This window comes from Dasypus novemcinctus, chromosome 10 (assembly GCF_030445035.2).
Source record: "Dasypus novemcinctus isolate mDasNov1 chromosome 10, mDasNov1.1.hap2, whole genome shotgun sequence".
In the NCBI taxonomy this organism is placed as follows: domain Eukaryota; kingdom Metazoa; phylum Chordata; class Mammalia; order Cingulata; family Dasypodidae; genus Dasypus; species Dasypus novemcinctus.
Window position 1 is genome coordinate 27,210,672 of NC_080682.1, and position 24,536 is coordinate 27,235,207.

General features: G+C 33.5%; 1 protein-coding gene and 1 pseudogene across 1 annotated transcript; both read left to right on the forward strand.

Moving 5' to 3' along the window:
- Nucleotides 1–7,344: 7,344 nt before the first annotated feature.
- On the forward strand, nt 7,345–8,337 carry LOC101426117 (olfactory receptor 5T9-like). Its single transcript, XM_012526364.2, has one exon. It carries the CDS (start codon nt 7,345–7,347, stop codon nt 8,335–8,337), a length of 993 nt encoding a protein of 330 aa, XP_012381818.2.
- A 14,918-nt stretch (nt 8,338–23,255) lies between these two features.
- LOC101426569 (olfactory receptor 5T3-like) lies at nt 23,256–24,220 on the forward strand (annotated as a pseudogene).
- Nucleotides 24,221–24,536: the final 316 nt, after the last annotated feature.

The following is a 24,536-nucleotide window of genomic DNA, read 5'->3' on the forward strand; positions in this document are numbered from 1 at the left end:
CCCAGAAGTGTATGGAAACAAGTTGCTGCTGAATACCTTTGTGGCTTTACCAGTCAGTGATGGCTCAGACTCTTTAACTCTACAGTGGATATTATCTCCAAACTGGCTTTGTTTCATAGTGCTGCTGGGTGTTATGTAACAGGCCAGTAGAACACTGGAACCAACCTTCCCATTCTTAGGAGGACTGATGGTACTACAATATGTTTACTGCATGAAAAGCATGCCAAGAGGGACATAATTGCCAGAGTTATGCAGGTAAAGTCTAGAGAAGCACAATTAGTGTATGCCTTATTCCTATGGAGGGCCAACATGTATGGTATTGTAAGCATGGATCTTGCCCACTCTCAGAAAATGTCCTAAGGCCTATGGGAGAAAGTACCACTGTTATTTTACTCACCAACCACCTCTCTTAATTCATCAGAGAAGAACAAATAAAGAATTGTGTTTGCACCTTTAGGCTTCTTTTTGAGATTCACAAGATTTTGTCTACGGTCTTCTTTGACTGGGCCACCAACATGGCAATAGCCCACAATCAGTGGGACTATTGAGTGTGTGGTGCCAGCATCCAGCAGCTCCTTTCTCCCCTGCAATTTTCTTCCTTTATCTTTGATGAATTTGAGTAAGTGGCTAAAGAAATCAAGTAAGAGTTACCCTTCTAGGTGGCAATTCTCAGAAATGGGTTTTTGAAATTGAACAGCATTCAGTATTCCCACTGCTGCCAATGTAGGCACCTGTATAATGATTGGTACCACATACTGTGCTCACATAACTGACAAACATGCTAATTAATGTTATTGACACTTTAAATCACCTACACAACTATCCACCATATTGGACATCTAGGTCTCATGGACTCTTTTTTTCTCCTGGTTTACTAGCCTGCCTTTGCATTGGAGCTATAATTTACTTTTCAGAATCCTCATTGTACTCACTATTTGCTTGTCCTATTGTTATTTGTATTGTAGTTGTGGTCTCATATCCCAATACTGGCAACTACAAGATTAATCCCCCATCTCCATGTTAAGGGATCTATGTGGATGAGGTGGCAGGTACTAAGAGATGTGGAATAGGCAGACTGTGGCATAAGTTACTTAACATTCCCCAACTCTTATTGCGCTTTTCTTAAATTAAGCTGCAAGTTAGATTCAGCTAGTCCCAAGACATGCCTCAGGAAACAATTCCATGAGAACAAGTAAATCTTTTTTTAAATTATTTTTAAAAGATACTTAGATTACATAAATGTTACATAAATGTAGGGGATTCCCATATGCCTCACTCCACTTCCCTCTCACACTTTCCCATATTAACAACATCCTTCTTTAGTGTGGTACATTTAAAACAATTGATGAACACATATTAAAGCATTGCCACTTATAGTTTACATTATAACTTAGACTCTCTCCCACACATTTTTGTAAGCTATGACAAGATATATATTGGCCTGTGTTCCTCACTGCAACATCATTCAGGACAATTTCAAAGTCCCCAAAATGCCACCATATTACACCTTTTTTTTTTTTTAATAAATTTAGGTTACATAAATGTTACATAAAAATATACAAATATGTCTTCAAATCAGTAAAACTAACTATCTGATCTTTCCCTCCTTACCAAAACAAGAACATCTACTTCTTTGATCATAATCAAAGGAGCATTCTATAGAAATCACGTGCACTCCTACAAGCCTTGACAAATGTCTTTAACATACGTACCTTTAATCTTGAGCCAAGTGCTGCATTCTTTTACAGTTATGCTTATACTACAATAAAAGACTCACCAACTTAATAGGCACAGATGATGGGCCTCAGAATTATTGTCTCTCCTTCTATTATTCAGGAAGAGGTCCCCACATAAACCCCCATAATAAATGCTAATTTATTCATTGAGGTAGTGAGTCATTCTTTAGTGTGGCATATAGCGCCATTCAGTGGGAAGTTGTTATTTTATACAGCTCCTCATTATACCTGGAAAAGGAGTGCTTTAGTGCATGCTGAATATAATGGCTTAGTGGGTCAGTCATGCTATGATGGGAAGCTCAGTTGTCAAAGTAATTATGTGGCCAGAGTTAAGTATCCAGCTTCTACTAAAGCCCAGTTGCAGATTAAAAGTTGTTTTTCTAAAGGGAATCATTATCTACAAAGGATGGTATGGCAGTTTAATATTGTTTATGAATTCCTAAAATAGATAATGGATTATGTTTGTAAACTTATCTAGCCCTCTGGGAATATAGATTATAATGGTTTCACTTTTACTTGACTAAATAATGATTAAGGCTTTGATTGGGCCTCACCAGTAGGACATTGCATCCCTGCCCCCTTGGTGGAAAGAGAATTACAGAGAAACTGACCGGCAGAGAAGGGAGGTTGGAATTCTGGATGCTGGAACCCTAAGAAGTAAACCCACAGGAGAAGAACACAAAGTAATAGAGATGGCTTCTTAGATATGGCAGAGGCCCCAGGAAAAGAGATAAACCATTTGCCAGAGAGTTTGCAGCTGAAGAGGGCAGAGCCCTGAGCAGCTGAGCCCAGAAAGAAACTAGCCCTGGGAGAGAAATGAGACTTTTCCCAGTCTATAGCTGATATTGGAAGAAGCTGGGACCACAGATCCTTCAGAAGAAGGAGGCTGTTGGCAGCCATCTTGCTCCAACATGTGGCAACACACTTTGGTGAGGGAAGTAACTTACACTTTATAGCCTGGTAATTGTAAATTTCTACCTCAAATAAATACCCTTTATAAAATCCAACAGATTTCTGCTATTCTGCATCAGTACCCCCTTGGCTGACTTAAGCTTTGTTCTAAAATGTCATGTGTCTGTTCTTTGATTATCATTTAGAACCCTAATAAAGGATCCAAACGCAATCTCTGCTTGGCAGTGACATTTCCACACCAATAGATAAGCTGAATCATTATGACCCAAGGAAGGTTGTATCACAATCAAGACCTGTTGCAGAGACTTGTCTTGTTCTGTCCCCTCCCCTAAACTGCAGCATTTTTGATTACTCAGTAAATGGGTCAGAATTGAATGCCCAAATGAGAAATATCTTGGTTCTAAGATCCTTAGAAGCCAACTAGGCATTCTGCCTCTATTTTGGTTGTAGGATTGGACAGATGCAACCGATTTACTTTCACCTGATAAGGAATTACAGGTGACATTACACATCTCCTATGTTAGAGTTTCTTGGTGTAGGAACCAGATATCCACATATATTTTCAAAATTATTCTAACACTCTATGATGGATTGAAGCCATATTAACCTCCAGAAAAGTATGTTCATAAAGCTAATGGATTCCTGTGTGTTTGAATTTATTCTAAGTAGGGATCCATGATTAGGTTTCTTCAATTAAGGGAATTTTGTATAGGTTGCTTCAATAAGATATGGTCCAGGGTACATCTTAATCCTCTTATTGCAGTCCTTTATAAAAAGAATGAGATCCAGAGGAAAAGAGAGCCACTTAAGTAGTAATCTGAAGGCAAGAAAACCCACAGAAGGAAGGAGAGTCAAGCAGAGACTTCCATGAAACTTGCCAATTAACAGAGGTATCTTGGATCCCTGGCAGATGTCTTTGGGGAGAAAACATTACCTGCTGATACTTTGATATGAGCATTTTTCTTGGTCTTGGAACTGTAAGTTTATAAACCAATAAATCTCTATTGTAAAAGTTAACTCACTTCTGGTATGTTACTTTTGGAAGCCTAGCAGACTGAAACAGAGTCTTATGTATATAGCCAGGTAATTCTCTATTAGATTAATATATGAGAAGTCCAAGACAAAGAAAGAATAAATAAACTGAAATTAAGTGAACTTCAACTCTATTGGACCTCTAATACTGTAATGTTCTATCATATGGAACATCACAATTCTCTGTCTACTGCCCCAATCCTTCTATTAATACTTCTTATACATAAGTTTGTCTTCTCTGTTGGAATTTCAGTAAGCATAAATTATCTTTCATGAGATTTTTAAGTTAGCACTTTAAAATTAATAAGAAGCATAGAAATTTTTATTTAGAATTTATATATTATAAAAGATTATGCCTTCATATTATTTTATTATATACATATTTATAAAATTTTTGAGGATTTAAAGACTTTATATTCCCAAGAAGATGAAGCTGGATTTCAGGGATTTAATTTATGAAAATAATTCACATAGCTAATACATATATAGTCTGTTGTTCCACAAACAATCACTTGAATATTATGGGTAAAAAATTTCATCTTGTTGCTGTTTTGTTGCAGAAGAGAGTTATTGTGTTTTCTCCTTGGGCATTCCCTGTGGAATTCAAGAATGATTAAATAGGCCAGTAACAGTGTTCAAATGCATAATATTTATATCACACTGTAATTCAGTGACAAGTTCAGTTCCGGAGGTAAGAGGAATAATTTTTCATCACTTGCACAATATTTTAGAAACTCTAACACTGGAAATTCAAACTAGAGATTGCACTTTAATACTTAAATTTGAGATAGTGCATTCTAGTTTACTCAGTTTCATTGAAATTGAACCACATGGCTTCTACAGAACATAGATAGGAAAATAGGAAAGTTTCTTTTAAAAATTTAGTTAAATAGCAGTGCAAATCAGAAATTTGCTTTAATTCTCTTGATGAGAAATTGGCTTTAATTTTCTTAATAGAATAAGGGTAATAAAAATATTCTGTATTTAAATTGAATAAAATTATTAGAGAGAAAATTAATTTTCAACCATCCACTTGGTGTATGCCATATATGTATCATAAATTTATTTTCTGAAAGAGGATTATAAATGAATTTTAAATTAATTTACTAGTTAGCTAATTGGTTTGTAAAGATGAAGATAATTTTACAAGTTTACACTATCAATAGGTGCTAAATCTGACATTGTTTCCTTTATATTTAAAGAAGTTTTAGATTACATAAATGTTACAATTTTATAGGTTTTGACAAAATGTATAATGACCTGTATCTGTCATTGTACTATCATGCAGAACAATTCCATTGTCCAAAAAATGCCCCATGTCACACCTGTTTTCCCTCACCCTCACCACAGAACCTCTGCTGACCACTGTCTTTATATCTATGTTACAAATACTTCCATTTCTAGACTAATAAATCTACTTAGGTCCATAGTTTCATTCCTCCTTTATCTTTGCTCATTTCTCAATCTTGAGGATTGAAAGGGAGCTTAGATCCCATGGAACAGACAGATGAACCAGTATTACTTACAGTAGATATTTTCTACTAAATCTGATATTTTAATACAGGGTTATAGAGGTAGGGTCTTAATTTTCCACAGCATTTATCTCTTCTCAGTCTTGCCAGTGAAATGAAAGTTAGAGTTGTAAGACTGCTAAAATTTTTCCAGTATGTGTTAGTCAAGATGCATGATGTAATGGATTTCTTTAGTAGACTAGACACTGATATATTTTTCAAAATTTGCTTCATAATTTTTTCTTTTACTTTGCCTTTTCCTATTTTCCTAATTCCTGTTTTTGCCTAATGCTTTCCAGTAAATATTTCTGTGTGTAGTCCATGAGTTATTGTAAGAGAGAGAGAGACAGGGAGATAAGGGTTGAGGTAAAGGGAAAGAGAATGAGGAATTTTTTAAATAGAAATATATTTTTATGACAAAAAAATAGGTTAATAAATAATTATATTATTCATTGATATCTTTATAAGTTATTTTATTAACATATACACTGAAACTATTAATAAATCGTATAAGATTTCTTTTTTAAGTGTTTTCATAAAAGCAATGTAAATTGTCTGAATTTATAGAGTAATTGGAATTTAGCTTAATTATATATATTTTATTCCACAATTCTGTGTCAAATGAGCATGATATGTTTTTCTAACTCTGGAATTATCAAGCTGTTTATTCTATGGATTAGAAACATCTTTCACTTGGATTTGTGAGAGCCTATCCGGGAAAATAAAAACTTGTGGTTTTCTTCTTATTCTAGGAATTTTAAGCTGATTTGTACATTCCTTTCTTTTTATATGAAAATCTCAATATGACATAACCTGAGCATGTCTCATATTATGGATATAAATGATTTAGAGGTCACTTAAATCACTTAAACCAGCCCAGCCCAATGCATGACAAATATTTTATTCATTTAAATCCCAGAAAATGCCAGGTCCAATGAACTAAGGCTAGTTTAAATACCTTGGTCTATTTGAAAGGAATTATAAAACTTACCATACTGAAAACTAATTATGCATCTTGGATTTTATTCTGTTCAATCACTAAAGCTTGCAGTTCATATATAGGAACTTTTTCATTTTTTTTCCCTTTACACTCCACTGAATGAGAAACTGTCTGATGGTGTAGGGCAGAATATCAGAAATCAAAATTTACTTGTGGCAAATTTCATGATTTAATTCTTTCAACAATAACCTTTTAAAATATTTTAATTAGTGATCATTGGGTGACACTTATTTCATCATGATTTTATAGACTATGTAAGTAAATATTAAATGTTAATGAAAAGACTGCATAACTTTTGACAAAAATAAGTCTCAAAAATTTAAGGGCTTTGCAAGTATAATTAACATATGAAGAAAGAAACAAGATATAGCATCATTAAGTTAATATTTGAACAATAATGGTGATACAACAAGCTGCAAAAGTCAAAATGGAAAAATTATTGAAATTCATTTAAAGAAAGATACCTGAAAATAAAAAAAGATATTTCATTGCTTTTGTTTGCAAACAGGGAGTATCTACCTCCAGAAATTTCTGCTGCCCTGCTCACTAATATTCCTGAAGGAGTGATGGAACAACATCATTGCCAGGAAAGGGCATGAAATCATTTGGTATGACGTGCTTTCCTGTAAGACAAGATGAAATGTAAGTCTAATTTATCCCAATCTGGATACATTTTAAATTACAAAATTTTCTCACCTGCTTCACCTTTAAATTTTATTACAATCTTGTGATGTGAATACGTTTGCTCACATTTCATAATTATAACCATTAATTAAAGGTCTTTTATAGTAAATATAAGACTACTACTCAAATTTGTGTTTTCTACTTTAATATTTTGGATTTAAAAATCCCAATATTCCTTTGTGTTTGTAAATTCTAAGAAAATGTAATATGAGAGCAGAATGTAGAAAATTGCTCAGAAAAGAACTAGTAAATATTTAAGTTGGCAGTTTTAAAAGACAAATTTAGTCAACAAATGTATGATAAAATTTTTTCCTTTAATTTGAATAGGGAAATTCATCCACTTGGGCACAACTTCTTTGTCATTGCTGATCATATCAATGCCTGGGATTTTATTATACCCTTTCAAGGAACAAAGATGAAGATATAATTGAAGGAGCTCATGAATTGAGTTCAGTAAATATCAACAGAAATGTCAGGGTTGCCATCTGATTTAGATACACATAGAATTCAGTTAAAGAATGTGACTGAAGTCACAATGTTTATATTGATGGGTTTCAAGGCTGATTTTGAGATGCAAGTCTTATTCTTTTTAATATTTTTAGCAATTTATTTTTTTACTCTGTTAGGAAATTTGGGACTTGTTGTATTGGTCATTGGGGATTCCCGGCTCCACACACCCATGTACTATTTTCTCAGTGTGTTGTCACTTTTGGATGCCTGCTATTCTTCTGTTATTACCCCAAAAATGTTGGTCAATTTCCTGGTAGATAATAAAGCCATTTCATTTCTTGGATGTGCAACGCAAATGTTTCTCTTTGTTACTTTGGGAACTACAGAGAGTTTTCTCTTGGCTGCAATGGCTTATGATCGTTATGTAGCTATCTACAACCCACTTCTGTATTCAGTTAACATGTCTTCCCGTGTGTATGTACCACTCATCATTGCATCCTATTTTGGTGGGCTTTTGGATGGTACTTTACAGACAGTGGCCACTTTTAGACTATCCTTCTGTGCATCCAATGAAATTAGACATGTGTTTTGTGACATTCCACCACTCCTTGCTCTTTCTTGTTCTGACACTCACATTAACCAACTTCTGCTCTTCTATGTTGTGGGCTTTATTGAGATAACCAATATACTAATTGTATTGATTTCCTATGCTTTCATTCTAATGGCAATTCTGAAGATGCATTCTACTGAAGGGAGGCAGAAATTCTTTTCCACCTGTGGCTCTCACCTAACTGGAGTGTCAATTTTTCATGGAACAATCCTCTTCATGTATGTAAGACCAAGTTCTAGCTATACTTTGGAACATGATATGATAGTGTCTATATTTTACACTATTTTGATTCCCATGCTGAATCCCATCATCTACAGTTTGAGGAACAAAGATGTTAAAGCAGCAATGAAAAAAGTTTTTCAAAGAAATCGTTTCATAAGCAATGTCCAATTTTACCACTGAGTAAACTTCAAAGAATGCCATTTATCAATCCATTTCTCTATGATCAGAGATTAAGGGAGAAAATAATTTATTTTCAATTAGTAGTGTTTGCATATTTTAGATTATTCCCAAAGAATGTATTAATATATCTTCCAATGCAAGACTGAGTGATCTGTATGCCTATGGTTATGTTCAAACTCATCATATTAAATATTCATTGATTTATTTACATTGTCATTGTTAGTCTTTGTGTAATTTGATTTTCACTTACTATAATCATAGAAGATGTCATTAGGAGATAATGGCTTGGTATAATCTCACATTATTTTAGTACATCCTCAGCAGTTCTTCTGAAGTGAATTTCCCATTCTGGACTCTCTAAAGTTACTTCCCTTGCTCTAACTGTCACACTCACATCCCTCTAGCTCTCTACACATGCCTGTTGCACTATTTGGTTCAGCATGATAAATATTTATCCCATTATATCCTTCTCACTCTCCAATTACAGAAACTAATTCAATCCATTCTGAAATAACCAAAATTATATTGCAATAATATGGTAACATTTACTGAGTGTAAAATAATGGCTTACAAAAAACAAAATATAATTTAATTATTAACTCTCAACTAAATGCTATTTATAGATGGGACAAGATCTATAATGCTAGATAGCCTATTTTGGGAGTTCCTTTGATATTTCTAATTCATTTCCTAGCTCTGCCTTTACCCTATAACTTTTAGAATTGAATTTTCCTTTGTTATCATTCCTCAGAGTTCACATACAATTAGCAGTCTCCTAAAATCATGTCCCATTACTCCAATACACTCCTGATTCAGCCTTATTAGTTCTTCTTTGTTTATTTTTGTTCTATGATTATTTATTTGAAGGGCATTAGACATGGAAATTTACTTTTTATTTCAATAAAATTGACCTTTTTTTTTTTTTTTTCTAGAAGGAATAGTTGTCTCCTGGGTCTACCATAGTAATCCCATGAAAAAAAGGTAATGAAAGAGTTAATTCTGAATTTGAGATCTAATTCAATAATTTTTAGCACACCATTTCCTAATCAGTTATGCAAAGAGAACTCATATATCTCTATTGGAACAAACACATGTTTGTTTAAATATATACTCAAAAGTCCTCTTAAAAACAAATTTTCAGAGACAAAACACTGTGTGCAATGGGACTATCATAATTTATGAAGAAATTATTTTATTGAAACCACAGCTTCTGGAAATTTACTTTCCTTACCATGAATTTTTGTGGTGCCTTTTTCTCTAATAAAGAATAAACTATTTCAAAATTGTTTCCAAATACCCATCTCTCAAAAAATTTTAAGTGTTTTTAGGACTCCAGGATCATTTACTGGATGTTTCTTTTCAAATCAGATCTTCAAATTATTACAGTAAAGTATTAGTCATGGTTGCACCCTTGTTTATCAGTTTAGTTGCTCTTCCAAATTAATTAAAATAGTGTTTCTATGGGAAAGAAAGTGATTAGCACTAACACCAAGGATGCACTCATATATGCCTAATAGTATCTGACCAATAATTTAATCAACCAATTAGACAGATTGATAGCAATTTAAACTGCATGCAAACTGCACAAACCCTTTTGTCTCTAGTAAGGTAGAAGCACAAGGTTGATAATAAATTATGTCTATGATTTATTATTCATCAGGTAAATATATGAAAACTGTAATATTTAATTCTCAAGTTATTATCTTCTCCCTCCTCATATCTCATCTCAATTACCTGAATATCAATAAAGAATTCCATGACTTTCATTGCTCCCTTTTTCTAGATCTGTTTAAACATTTAACACAGTAATGTGGGATTTTTCCTGTCCACACATTTGCATCCCCTGAGCATAACGTGCTTCCTTAAATATATAATTTACACAGAAAATATATATGTTTAATGAATTGTAAATCAAGAAATAAGTTATAGTTAATAGCAATATTAGGCACTTTTATACAGCTTAAAAGTTACTGGACATATATTATGTTTTACGTATACGAACACACTATATTCTCACAACACTCCAGGAGGTGAATATAATTTTGCCTCTCATCATCACAGATCACAGATGAGAAAGCAAAGGCACATAATCATTAAGTAATTGACTCAAAGCCCCTTAGTTTATATGAATGATACCAGTGTTCAAAATTAATTTTCCTGACTACAGAGTCCCTATTTTTAAGTACTTTAATATATAGAATGAAACAATAAAGTTATCTTTTCACTTTGTCCACTAATTATCAGGCCTCCTGATCATACCTTTTTTGATGTAATGAAGGTCTTCATTAAGTAAGTGGTAGAAATAAAAGAAAAAGGAATGTTTTTTTAAAGAATTAGGGGATAATTGTTTTCACTAGATTTCACAAATCACTCAGATGTATGATTTATAGAGAATTTGCAGGTTTTCATTCTGGGTAATCAATAAGATGTCTAAAATAAAAATAGAAGTAAAGCAGAAGTAGAAAAAAAGGGAAAGTAAAATGAAAGGGAGGAAAAGAAAGACTAGACATATAACTAGAAGTAGACTTATATGTATAAAAAGTAGAAAGAAGAGAAAGAAGAAGGGAAAAAAAGGAAGAGGGTGGAAAAGAAGAACATTTGGAAAAGCAACATGAATGAAATCAGTTATACCTATAAGGAATGTGAGGCTCCATGACATTTTCAAGTAGAAAACTACTACCCAAGAAAAATATTATACTGACAAGTACAAAGGTATACAGAAAGGAGATATGAAGTGACCACACTAGATAAAATTTTAAAGGGAATGTAGAACTTACATTTCTATTTAGGATGCAGAAATCTACACAAAATATAGCTATAACTCTAACAATTTTTAAAAAGCCAGATAATCTAAAAAAAAAAATCATATCTTTTCATGAATCCACCAAAAGATTGAGGTTGTGTATATATTCAAGTAATTTGAATTCCAAAGAAATTCTTGACCCTTGAAAAGTAAATGTGAGAAATAAACCTTTTCAACTTTGAAGGTGGAAGAATGACTTGGCCATCATGTAAGCAGGTAATAAAAATGAGCTAAATTATAAAGAATTGGCAAAGCCAAGGGTAGACTAGACTGCCCGATCAAAAAAAGAGGAGAAACCTAGAAACTAGAGGTTCCTATTCACTTTCAGTCTTCTCTTTAGATCTCTATCAAATTATTGTGGGAAAGATTGAAGATGACTGGTAGATATGCAGACAAGGTCTCCTTGCAATCCACAAAACACCAAATATCCTCCTCTCTGACCATATGAGGGACTGCTATTACTTTCCAACTAAATCTTTATTCTTATTTCAGTTTGTCCTAACAATGAATAAGATTTATTGTAGTACCTAATCATAGAATTGCTCCTGCATTCTGAGAGCATCCAAACCATAACAGAATTTTCTTCCTTATACCCTTTTCTTAATTATCCAACCAGGGGTATCATAGGTTCCTTCGTTACTTAGAAACTACACATTTCCTCATTGCACATATTCTTCCTCATTGTATTGATTAATAAAGCTAATTTGCTTAAATATAGACTAGTCCTAGTGGTTGTTGACTAAAAAGCAGTGACAATTGCTGTAGGGTGGCACCGTGTGGGAGCGCGGCGACAGCAAGGGTCGGCTCGTCTCCAGGCGCTGGTGCAAGTCGGACCCGGGTGCTGGGAAGGGGCGTTAAGGCCCTCCGCTTGGGGTTCGGGCATACTGCCCGCCCCTCTGCCCAGCTGCGCCCGCTTCCCCCTCAGTGGCCTAACCCCGCCTCTCCCCCGAGGGCCACCACCGCGCCATGACAGCCCCGCCTCACTGCCGCCGAGAACCCTGGCTACCCCATCTTCTGCCCGCAACCAGTGAGCACCCCTGCAGGAACCTCAGGAACCTATCAGCCGTCTGCCGCCCCCCGGCCATGCCCCCTGCCACTCCCTCGTCTTTGCCCTCTATTAACCGCTGTACTTCCTGCATGAATCAGACTTGCGCACAGATCCTGGTCTCCTCGGTAGTCTTCTTCCTACCGCGCGTCCTCCGCACCTTGCCAGCCCCGGAGCGCCTTCTCGGAAGGCCCCTCTGTATGTTGCAGCCCTCCGCCCAAGCCCACACCGCCCCTGCAGCGGCCCTCTGGGCGAGCCCACACTGCGACAAATTGCTAGCTTAAAATTTCTAATTGAAAGGATAAACATCATGCACAGATACATGTGAAATATGATCAGAGAGGAATACCTTAAGGCAAAGTTCAATGAAAGTCTAGAAATAAAATAATTTTAAAAAGCACAAATAGATAAACACAATATCAGAAACAAAGAAATCCTGCAACAAGACCATCAATAAAGTCAGTATTACTGAGAAAATAATGATAGAAGTTGAAGATAAGCCAATAGGAATTTTCATAATGGAAAGAATGTTAAATAAAAAATAGTGGAAAAATATCCAAAACCTGTTGGGCAATATCAGGCAGTTTATTACACGTGTAGTTAGAGTTCAGCCACAAGAATAGAATGGAGAATGGATCAGAAGAAATACTTAAGGAGATAATGGTCAAGATTTTTCTAAAAATAAGGAAAGATATCAAATCATAGGGTCATAGATGTCAGCAAACCTTTGGGAAAGATAAATAAGAAACAAATCAATCATAAAATACATCAAGATTTATCAGACTCACTGAGAAAAACAAAAATTAGTATTCAATTATGAAGGCAAATTTACACTGCCTTCTATTAGCACTTCTAGTGAAGTCTGCCAAAAAAATACCTCTCAAAAAAAATCCCTGCATTTGTTAATACTATTTAATATAATAATGTATTGTATTACATGGTTTCAACTCTGGTAAGAGTAGTATAATGTTGTAGAAAAAAAATGTCAAATGATAAAGTGGTGATGAAGGGTGTGAGCTCTAAAATCAGTACTTCTGTGTTCTAATTTGAACTTGTCCTTTAACCTGCTGCCTGCCTATGAACAATCTTTGAAACATGTGCCCCAGTTTCGTCATGTGTAAAATTCAGCCATTCAATTGCATTAATTGAGGTACTTTTCTTTGTGCCTGGGATATAGCATTGAATATAATTGCAAAAAATCTTGCACTCATAGAGCATCTAATATGGAAGAAAACAGTATAAACAAAAGGCATAATACATATAGAATGTTAGAAGGGGATAACTGCTATGGAAAGCAAATGCCACACTGATGAGGGAAGGTGCATGTGCAATTTTAAATAGGGTGTGAATGATGGTCTTAAGAGAAAGAGAATGAGAAAAGGTTCATGCACTTATCAAGGGAAAGGGAATTTCAAGAAGAAATAAATGGAAATATTTCAGGTGGCAGCAGACCAAATATGTATAGGGAAGGGTGGAGGGCAAGGCTACTCCAAATCGAGTATGATAGAAGAAGTGGTGGCAAGATCATTTTAGACCTGTAGACTCCTTAAGAAGTTTGATTTTTACTCTTAATGTGATAGGAAGTCTTTTACGTTTTCTGAAGAAAGGTAACATGATACAACCTGGCCTCTACATTGAGGTTAAACTAAAGATGTATAAGTAGAAAACAGGAAAACAATCTAGAAGACATGGTAATAGTTTAAAGACTGAAATGCTGGTTCTTTTGGCCAGGCTAGTAGCAAAAGAGATTTCGAGGAATAGTCACACTCCAAATGTATTCAGCACAGAGAATCAATATAATATGCTGATGGACTCAATGTGAGGTATGTGACAAAGAGAAAATACCAAGAAGAATGTTAGGTCTTTGCCTAAACAAGTAGGAGGATGGCTATCTATCTATTATCTGAGGTTAAATTGTAGATTTTACTAGTATCTACCTGAGTGTTACCTTGTGAGGATGCACTATGCTGCTTATATACCAAAAGACCTTTAAATATTGCCTGGAAATCAATAGGTAATCAGTGAATGCAATCTGTTTTTACTATTATCATATAACATCATCATTTACAAATAAAAACTGTGTCCATATTTTGCCATGCTCTATTCCAGCCTTATATTCTTTATCATTTTAAGTAGTTCAATCTCCACAATATATAGTTTTGAAATACCATCATGAACAAAATAATTTAGTCTTAAAAATACTTCAGGTTATGTATTACATAAAATATAATATGCACTGAAATAAGGATAGTAGAGGGAAATGTAAATACTCTAGTGTTTTCACATTTCTTAAAGCTTATGTTACATCTATTTAACAGTATCATGAATGCTTTCTAGAATATATATTTCAGTTTCATCTGAATTTAATTGAAAGAGAAGCAATTCCTGAATTACTGTATGAAAAATTAGAAAATCTGTTGACATCATCGCAAACAAAAATCAAAAAGACACATTTCCTAAATCATAAAAATAAACATAAATGAAGGAAAAGGCAGGACAGTTCTTAAAAAACAGAAAATGTAAGGGACCTAAAAATATAAGAAAAGACACAATGCATGCAAAAAATGAGATATTAGCTTAAAAAGTATACTATTAAAAAATAAATGCTTAAAGATGAAATCAATTGCTACCTAAAGGAATAGTAATTATAATAAATATAAATTCTAGAAAACAATTCATAGCAAAATTAAGTCTAATAATTTATTTGGATGTTATATATAAGTTAAAGTTATTCATATATGTAGAGGAATGTAGAGGAAAATGGTACATATTTTAATTATTAGAATAAATTAACAATAATGAATAGTGATAGTTCATTAAAATTTCATTCTAAAACAGTTTTAAATGTATTTTAATATCACAAATATCATTTAAGAAAATAAACAAATATAATTCTATAAAGAAAACCTTAATATAAGTTCAAATAATAAAAACAACTTGAAGGGAAAAGTATGTCTAGTAACCATCGTTTAAGTTCAAATACAAATAATCAAATATAAGAAAAGGGAGAAAACATTTTCTTAAATATATATTGAGTAGTAGAGAAAATTAAAATTGCAATTCCAGTTTATGTAGATGTATTTTAAAAGGAAATATTATCAATATACCTGACTAAAAGTTATGCAATGTCACAAAATTTGGATTCATGATCAATTCTTAGCTTTCCAAATTCTCTTTATTAAAATTCTTAAAACAAATGAACCAATCATTTAACTCAAACTTCTTAAAGACCTTAAACTTATAGAAATCAAGAAAAAGGAACTGATGTTTTAATCATACTAAAATTAAGCAAAGAAATAATAATTACTAAAGCTTGTTAAGGAATCACAAAATGCTAGGGTTTTGAAATGGTTAGTGGGTTGACACATAAGACATAAAACTGCATGCAGATATTTAACCTAATGGATTTACAGAAGTTAATTGCTTAAAGTATTCCAAGATGAGGTTCTTGATTTCACTGATAAAACAAAAAAGTTTCTTTTCCACAGTGTAATAACAAAGGAATTAACGAAGTTTATAGTGATGAGCAGAAAAGAAAGAGCTGTAAAATAGCAACAGAAAGTGGCAAAATTATGTATATATGTATTATAAATTTATTCTAGAAGACCATGAAAAACCCTCAAAAATGGTAAGGGTTTTTAAATTTTGTTTAATAATTTAAAATGTTTATCAAACTCATTTCAATTTTAGCATATACTTTTCGCTACAATTCTATCACAATATTTACTTAGCTCTAAACTATTTAATTTTAATGAATAATATTAGCCAAAATATAAAATTTAATGAATAATATTAGCCAAAATATAAAATACCAGTATTGCACAACATAAGCTGTTGTGTATTTAATATATGCAAGCATTCTGATGATCCTGGTCAAAATTTACTAGTACTGCAGTAAATTATTTCTATCCATCATCTGATTTAATCTTTAAGGTTGTGTGGATTTAGAAGTATTTCTCTTATACAGATGAAGATACTAGATTTAAAATTTCAGGGTCTTACAAAGGGATATATAAAAAGATATCAGATCTAGAAAATAAACTCTGGATTTTTTAGTCAAAGCAGCACTCTAATACTGTGCTATATTTCTTCTTTACCAAGCAAATGACTTCTGAACTTGTTTTTTTCAAGAAAATACAATGAAATTGTAATATGCATGGGGATATCTATGACAAAATTTGAAGGCTAACAACACAGTTTTTGTTGTTATTGTTTTACATTAGTTCCCCTTAAAACACATAAATTTAAACCACAGGTTTAACACAGATTTCATGGCTTCCAATTGCTATGTGGATTTCTAAAAACATATTCTTAGAAATATTCCAGATAACATTTGATCAAATAGAAAATGACTCAAAAGAAATTGAATCTAATTAAAGGATGCTGCTGGATTCAGAAAATAAATTCTCAAATAGGAAAGAAAGAAAAGATGCATTTAAATGTTCAGCATTAATGCCATTTCAATTGTCCAGAGAACTTTCTCTTCTGCTTGACTATAATGAGAGCATTTTTCAACTCTTTATTCCTAGGATAATGAAAGAGTGGCTTCATAATGGGAATAACCATAGTATGACACACAGAGACCACTTGGTCCTTTCCCAAAAAATATGACTTCTTTGGTTTTAAATACTTAAAAATTGGATTACCCTAAAAGACAGTGACTCCTAGGAGGTGTATGGCATATTTAGAGAAGGCATTGTACTTTCCTAAATTGGAATTAATTTACAGGATACAAGAAAGAATGGACCCAAAAGACACAGACAATGTAAGGAGACACCATTACGTTCAAACGTAATCTTTGCATGCGATTTCAGTGTCACAAGTGCAGGACAGGGCTAAAATTGGGATTAAGTCATAGAAAAAGTAATAGGTTACAGTGAATTGCAGAAATGTGAACTGTTCATGTAAAGAATATTAACAAATGATTCAGTAAAGCTGATCAAATATGACTCTGTGTTGAAGGCACCATAGAGTCTCATGGATATAAAAACTAGGTAATGAAAATGTTTGCAGCTTGTAACATTAAAGAGAGTAAGAGGTAGCAGACTTGGCCCAGTGATTAGGGCACCCCTCTACCTCATGGGAGGTCCACAGTTCAAACCCCAGGCCTCCTTGACCTGTGTGGAGCTGGCCCATGCACAGTGCTAGTGTGCACAAGGAGTGCCCTGCCACACAGGGGTGTCCCCCTCATATGGGAGCCCCAAGCGCAAGGAGTGCGTCCCATAAGGAGAGCTGCCCAGAGAGAAAGAAAGTGCAGCCTGACCAGGAATGGTGCTGCCCACACGGAGAACTGATGCAGCAAGATGACACAACAAAAAGAAACACAGATTCCCATGCCGCTGATGACAACAGAAGTGGACAAAGAAGACGCAGCAAATAGATACAGAGAACAGACAACTGGGGTTGGGGGGGGGCAGGGAAGGGGAGAGAAATAAATAAATAAATCTTTAAAAAAATAAAGAGAGTAAGAAAAATTCAGTGACACAGAAGAAGTCCAAAAAATGCATCTAGGTGATGCAGTCAATGAATGAAATATACTTGTTGAAAGTCAATAAATCACTAAGGTTTTGGTGTGATGGCTGTTGAGTAACAGGTGACTTAGGAAAATGTACATATGACATCCATGGTCAAGTGATTTTTGACAAAGCTGTCAAACCCACCCAGCTATCTCAGAACAGTCTATTCAACAAATTTTGCTGGGAGAACAGGATATCCATAGCCAAAAGAAAGGAAAAGGATCCCTAACTCACACCTTATTCAAAAATGAACTCGAAATGGTATAATCTATACCAAAATATAGAAGCTAGAACCATAAAGATCCTAGAAGAAAATGTAGGGAAACACCTTCAAGACCTGGTGGTGTGTGGTGGGTTCTTATACCTTACAGTGAAAGCACAAGCAACAAAAGAAAACATGGATAAATGAGACCTCCTCAAAATAAAATGCTTTTGTGCTTCAAAGGAATTCATCAAGAAGGTGAAAAGGCAACTCACTCAATGGGAGAAAATATTTGGAAACCACATATCTGATAAGGGTTTGATTTTCATTCTACATAAAAAGATCATACAACTCAACAATAAAAGAACAATCCATTTCAAAAATGGCAAAGGACTTAAATAGACATTTCTCTAAAGAGAAAATATAAATGGCCATAAAGCACATGAAAATAATATTCAATTTCACTAGCTATTAGGGAAATGCAAATCAAAATGGCAGTGAGATATCATCTCATACCTCATAGAATAGCCATTATTAAAAATAATAATAATAACAGTTGAAGAGATTATGGAGAAGTAGGAACCCTCTTTAACTGTTGGTGGAGTTGTAAAATGGTGCAGCCTGTGTGGAAACAGTTTGGCAATTCCTAAGGAAGCTAAATATAGAACTGCCATATGATCCAGCAATTCCTCTGATAGAAATATATCCAGAAGAATTGAAAACTGTGATGCAAACAGACATTTGCACATCAATTTCATAATGGTGTTGTTTACAATTGCCAAAAGATGGAAACACCCCAAGTGTCCATCAATCAATGAATGGTAATTAAAATGTGGTATATACATATGATGGAATACTATGTTGCAGTAAGAAAAAATGATATTGGGACAAATATATTTACTTTGATGAATCTCAATCACATTATGCTAAGTGAAATAAGCCAGACACAAAAGGACAAATATTTGCATGGGATCACAAATATGAACTAAATACAAATAAAAACATGTAGTTAAGACATAGAGTATAGATTAATAGGAAATAAGAGGAGGGCTGAGAAGGTGTACTGATACCTAATGTATATAGAAGTTTTAATTACCTTGACTGTAAAAGTCTGGAAATGGATAGAGCCGATGGTAATGCTAGTGTGTAGAACTAATACAGCTGGTTTACAAATGAGATTGTGGCTGACAAGGGTAGTCAAGGGATGTAAATGTTGACTGAAAGGAAGCTAGAGAACAGTCTAGGGACTAAAAAACACTGAACCCAGAGGTGGATAAAAACTGGTTGATGGTACAAATGAAAGAATGTCCTTCTGTGAAAAATGCAAGTACATTACTAATGAAGGATGGTAAGAATGTGGGGAAGCATGGAAAAAATACAATTAATGAAACCTATGGACTATAGTTAACAGCAATACTGGAATATTTTTGCATCAATGCCAAAGATGTATTGCCTCAATAATAGGGCATTATGGAAAAAATATGCCAAATGTACACTATAGACCATAGTTAGTGATAATAATCTGAGAATACTATCTCATAATCTGTAATAAATATTCCACAATGGTGTGGTGTTTTGTTGAAGGGGTGTTTTATGGGAATTCCACACATGTGTATGATTATTTTGAAAGCTCACAACTTCTATAATAATATATATATGTATTTCAAAGGTTAAGTGATCAGTTTAAAAATAAATTTGTGAGAAGAGTGTGGGGGGTTCAGAAAATCCACATCATTAGACCATCAATTTATTTATTATTTTTTAAAGAGTAATAAATATTATTTGTTAATAGAAAGGTAAGACTATAGAACACAATGCAAAATGATAGCACAAAGGAGGTGGGCAGTCAAATGGGAAATTAGTTTTTGTCTGCCATTTGAAAATAAACATACTGAGAAAAATAAAGTATGGTAAATGGTAGTCTTATGAGAAAGAGAAAGAGAAAAGATCCATACTGTTTTCTGTACAAAGGGAATTTCAGGTTGATGAAAAAATGGAAAATGTCCAGGCAACATCAGGTATAGGGTATATAAGGAAGCCTGAGGAAGTCAGGATGGCTACTCCAAACAGAACATGAGAGAAGCAAACATAAAGGATGATTTCATAGAAGTAAAGAAAAGAAGGAAGATTATGTTGGGTCTGGAGGCTCTTATAATATTTTTATTTTACCCTTAGTTTGATGAAAAGACTTATAGGTTTTGTGAATAAATGTTACATGATCTAACAATTTTTAATGATAATTTACTCTGGTCTTACTTTGAGATAAATGTGGGGAATATAAGGTCAAAAAACATGGAGAAAGTCTAGAAGGTTTTGGCAATAAGTTAAAATATGTATTACTAAAATGCAATCTTTCCCTTTTTTTTTGTACAACAGTGAATACTTTTATTGGTGTGAAGGTTATTATGCACTCTTCCCTCATATGAGTTAGGATTGAAACCTACTATGAAAAGTATATGATTCAGGTCATTTGGGTCATTTAAAGCCAAACATTTTTTCAGAACAACATGCTATGACATAATGTGCATATTTACAATTCATAATATAATCTATTTTTCTATTTTTCTTATTTATTTATTTTTTCCTTCCTTATTTTTTAAAATGCTACATTAAAAAAATGAGGTCCCCATGTACCCCCCACCCCCCTCTCCCCACTCAAAGACTGGACAGTCCTTGTTACAGCCAGGCCCTGAGCCTCAGCAAACTTGCCACTCCTACCATCTGGTTTATTGGACTTTCCCTGGACAGCTAAAACGCAGGTGAAGAAGGTCAACCCCCACACCAGGGAGCCAAGAGTGCCTACAACTGCAAGCAGGAGCATTGCATCCATCAACCATGTGGAATCTAAACCCCCTCTTGATATAGATGTGGAGTGGACACAACCATCCCAGGGTCCACAGGATGGAGGAATAGAGTATGGATTCGAGTGGACTTACTGATATTCTACTATGGAACTATAGTGACTTTACATATCATCAAAATTTAACCTAATACATATATTCCCATGTATTTCAGCATTAGTCAATCTACAATGACACTGTTTTCATAAAGTTTAATAGGACAAGCCTGAAAATTTTGATTATTGTTAGGTACTTGTTGGTTTGAAAAACTGTAATTACCTTTCCATGCTCACATGGTCAAGAGGTGCTAAATTGCACATTGTAAATACAAGGTTATAGAGGCATACTTTATTCCACTGTTGTCCCTTTTCAGTCATATCAGTGAAGGTTAAATTTGTAATGTTGCTGAAATTTTTCTGGTGTGCCCTTTTCAAGATACATTATGTAATGGATTTCTTTAGTAGACTACTTTTTTTTCAATTTGCTTGAATGCTTTTTAATTTTATTTTTAAAAAAGTTTTAGAATAAGTAAATGTTACATAAAAAATGTAGGGGATTCCCAAATACCCTATACCCTCCCACTCCCACATTTTCCCATATTAACATTTTCATTAAGGTGGTACCTTTGTTACAATTGATGAACACATATTGAAGCATTGCTATTAACCTTGGACTATACTTAACCCTAAAGTTTATACTCTGCCTCATACAACTTTATAGGTTATGACAAAATGTATAATGGCCTGTATCCATCATTGTAATGAATAGACAATTTACACACTTTTTTGAAATTTACTTGCATAATTTTATTTCCTTTCACTGTGCTTTTTCCTGTCTTCCTAATTCCTAGTTTGTGCCTAACCTCTTCAGTAAATATTTATGAATACAGTACATAGATTATTGTAAGAGAGAGAGAGGGAGAGACAGAAAGAGAGACAGTGGGAGAAAAAAATTGGAGTAGAGAGAGAGAATGTGGGATTTTTTAAAAATAGCAATGCATTTTATGCCCAAACAATACCTTAATTCATACTTATATTATTAATTGATACCTTTACAAGTCATTTCATTAAAATATACACTTAAATTGAATTAGAAATTATTTTAAGTTTTCACTGTGTGTGTATTTTCATAAAACAATGTAAGTTGGCTTAATTTATTCTGAAATTGGAATATAGCTCAATTACATAGTTTATAATTCTTTGAGACAAATGAACATTTTTTTTCTAAATTTACAATTTTGAAGCTATTTTTCTATGTATTAGAATATATTTCACTTAGCTCTTTGAGAGTCTTTTTAGGGAATTTTAAAAGACTTGAATATTCCTTTCTTTAGATACCAATAAATGACAAAATATTAATGTGTTTCATGTTATGGATAAAAATTATTTTTAGATCAAGAAATGCAGCTGGACTCAATGCATGGCACATGTTTTCCCCTTTAAATCATAAAAGGACAGGGAACAATGAATTAGATGAGGTCAAGTGCAATGGATTATTGAGGGATTATTGTTGAAAATTGCTCTTATTTTATGTATCATGGATTTCTTTGTATTCAGTCATTAATGTTTTCAGTTCACGTACTAGTTCTGCTTAATCTTTTTTTTTGTCATGTAATTTTTTAAAATTTTTCACACTCTGCTGAAAAGAAAGAGTTGGAAAGCATAGGGAAAAATGATAGAAATTAAACACTACTTGATCCAAATATCATGATTAAGTTCTTTCAGCAATAGCTTTTAAAAGACATTAATTAGTAATCATTGGTTCATATTTATACAGAATTTTGAAGACTCCATGAGGAACTATAGTATATAACGAAAAAGTCATACATCTTTTTGACAAAAACATATCTCAAAAATTGAAACAAGAATATTGCCCTGATAGTGAATATATGAATAGAGAAACATTGTGCATAGTCATAAAGTTAAAATTTAAACAACAATAATAATGGTACAACAAGCTGCAAAGATGAAAATGGGCAGTATCTTTTTTTTAAATAGGGCAATAACTTGATATGCATTTCAAAAAAGAACTAGGAAGAAAACAAATTTCAACACCTTTGTTTGTAAAATAGATGCATCTACCAACAGAATACTTTCACCTGCTCTGTTCATCACTATTACTAAAGAAATAAAGGAACCAAATCATTCACCAAAAAGCACAAATGTGTTTGGTATGAAGGACTTTCCTGAAGGACAATTTGAAATGTGAGTTAAACTTATTCCAATTTGTAGTCACATGGAACATATTGAATTTACATAATTTTCACACCTTCAGCTTCTTTAAATTTAATACAGTCATGTGAATGGGGTTGTTTAAGACTTTCTATTTTTTCCTATAATTTGCACAGGAAAATTCATCCACTTGTGCCCAACTTTATCATTGTTGATTGCATTAACATCTTGGATTTCAATATGCATTTCCAAGAAACAAAGATGTGTATATAATTGTGTGGTCAGTATTTTTTTTTTACAGGTATTGCCTTGAGGATTTGTAAATATATACAGAAATTTCAGGGTTGCCATCCAATATGGATACATACAGGATTCAGATGAAGAAGGTGACTGAAGTCACTATGTTTATATTGATGGGCTTCACAGATGATTTTGAGCTACAAATTTCACTATTTTTAATATTTCTAGCAGTTTATCTCTTTACTCTGGTAGGAAATTTGGGCCTGGTTGTATTGGTCATTGGGGATTCCCAGCTCCACCATTCCAGGTACTGTTTTCTGAGTGTGTTGTCATTCTTGGATGCCTGCTACTCTTCAGTTATCACAACCACAATGTTGGTCAATTTCCTGACAGAGTATAAGGACATTTCATTTCTTGGGTGTGCAACACAGGTGTTTCTTTTTGTTACCTTTGGGACTACTGAGTGTTTTCTCTTGGCTGCAATGGCTTTTGATTGTTACATAGCTATCTACAACCCACTGCTCTATTCAGTTAGCATATCACCCTGAGTCTTTGTGCCACTCATCATTGTTTCCTATGTTGCTGGCATTTTGGATGGTACTTTACACACTGTGGCTACATTTAACCTTTCCTTTTGTGCATTCAATGAAATAAGACATGTGTTTTGTGACATCCCTCCTCTCCTCACTATTTCTTGTTCTGACACTCAATGTCAACTAGCTTATACTTTTATTTGTTGTAGGTTTTATTGAGATAATGACTATTCTAATTGCCTTGATCTCCTAAGTTCCATTCTGTTGGACATTCTGAGGATGAGTTCTGCTGAAGGGAGGCAGAAATCTTTTCCACTTGTAGCTCTCACCTAATTGGAGAATCAAATTTTCATGGGACAATTCTCTTCATGTATGTAGGGCCACATTCCAGTTATGCTTTGGACAATGATATGACCATGTCTATATTTTATACTGTTGTTATTCCCATGCTGAATCCCATCATCTACAGTTTGAGGAATAAAAATGTTAAAAAGGTAAAGAAAATGTTGTTTAGAAGAGTGGTTCATAAATAACAATTTTAGCATTCAGTGACACTTAACAGAATGTTAGATATCAATCCAAGTCTTTATGGTCAGAAATAAGGGAAGAAAAGGCCAAAGATTGAATTTGAATTTTATTTCCTTTCACGGTGCTTTTTCACTGTAGTTTCAAATATCTTAGAATATTTCCAAAGAAAGCATTAACCTGTCTTCCAGTGCAAGATTTTATATTTATAGTTCAATTTAGTGCTCTATGTTTCCATAAATATATTTCAATGTATCCATATTAATTATTTGTTGACTAACATATTGATCCTATTACTCTCTGTCCAATTTGATTTTTACTTTC

Excerpts from the sequence above, each read along its gene's own strand:
- LOC101426117 (XM_012526364.2), top strand. The coding sequence starts at position 7,345 with ATGTCAGGGTTGCCATCTGATTTAGATACACATAGAATTCAGTTAAAG.